Below are 1,149 nucleotides of genomic sequence, written 5' to 3' on the forward strand. Positions count from 1 at the left end.
CGCCTGGGCTCTGGCTGCAGGGGGAGCTGTAGAGCGCGCTCTGGCCGGGCGAGTAGGCGCCCAGCGCCAGCGGGGGCGCGAGGCCGGCGCGCGACGACGCCGTCGCAGACGCCAGGAGGCCAGAACCCAGCTCAGCTGCCGCGCCCTGCGGCGACCCCCGCAGCGACGTCATGATGTTGTCCACGCTGAAGCCGGGACCCGGGTGCGGCGCGGGCGCTGGCGGCGCCGAGTCCGCCCCGTCCAAGCTGAGCGGGCGCGCGGCCGGCAGGCTGCCGGGGGGACTGGCCCCACTCGACAGGCTGCTGCTGCTGCTGTCTGGGCTCTCGATCTTGGGCACGGCCGCGGCGGCGGCGGCGGGGGACAGGGGCTGGGGTGGCGAGGGACACGTACCGTTCTCCGTCTTGATGTCCTGGATGCGCACGGGCGGCGGCTGCGGGCCCGGCGCGGCGCCGTCCCCAGGCTCAGGGGGCGCGGGCGCGGGCGGGCGGCCTGGCGGCGGCGGCTCCTTCAGATGCAGCCGGTCCTTCTCCTCCTTGTCCTTCACCGCGTCCTTCTTCTTGAAGCGCCGCCGCCGCCGCAGGAAGCTGCCGTTCTCGAACATGTTGTAGGAGTCCGGGTCCAGCGTCCAGTAGCTGCCCTTGCCCGGCTTCTTGTCGTCGCGCGGCACCTTGACGAAGCACTCGTTGAGCGAGAGGTTGTGGCGGATGGAGTTCTGCCAGCCCTGCTTGTTGTCCCGGTAGAAAGGGAAGCGGTCCATGATGAACTGGTAGATGCCGTTCAGGGTGATCTTCTTGTCGGGCGCGTTCTGGATGGCCATGGTGATGAGCGCGATGTAGCTGTAGGGCGGCTTCACCATGTCCTTAGGCTGCGGCTGCGGCGCGTAGGGCCCATAGGCGCGCGCCATGCCGCCCGGGTACTGCTCGGCGTGCGCCGGGTGCGAGTACACGCTCATGGGCGCGGGCATGGCCGGGTAGCCGCCCCCGGCCGCCGCGGCCGCCGCGCGGTAATAGCTTTGCTCGCCGCCGAGGTAGGGCACCACTCCCAGGGAGTTGGGGCTGGACACGGAGTAGCGCGCCTGCATGGCCTCAGCTGCCTCCGCGCGCTCCGCGCCCTGCCCGGCCGGGCCGAGCCCGCGCCCGCGGAGGAACC

At 72.4% G+C, this 1,149-nt stretch overlaps 1 protein-coding gene across 1 annotated transcript in view; it reads right to left on the reverse strand.

Annotated features, from left to right (window-relative positions):
- Window positions 1-1,143, reverse strand: part of Foxc1 (forkhead box C1) — a 2,459-nt gene extending 1,316 nt beyond the window's left edge. Inside the window, exon 1 of the mRNA XM_004628409.2 lies at window positions 3-1,143. Coding sequence (XP_004628466.1) covers window positions 3-1,081 — 1,079 coding nt within the window. The 5' untranslated portion in view covers window positions 1,082-1,143. The remainder of the gene's footprint in view (window positions 1-2) is intronic.
- Window positions 1,144-1,149: the final 6 nt, after the last annotated feature.

Source organism: Octodon degus, unplaced genomic scaffold (assembly GCF_000260255.1).
Source record: "Octodon degus isolate 3935 unplaced genomic scaffold, OctDeg1.0 scaffold00023, whole genome shotgun sequence".
In the NCBI taxonomy this organism is placed as follows: Eukaryota; Metazoa; Chordata; class Mammalia; order Rodentia; family Octodontidae; genus Octodon; species Octodon degus.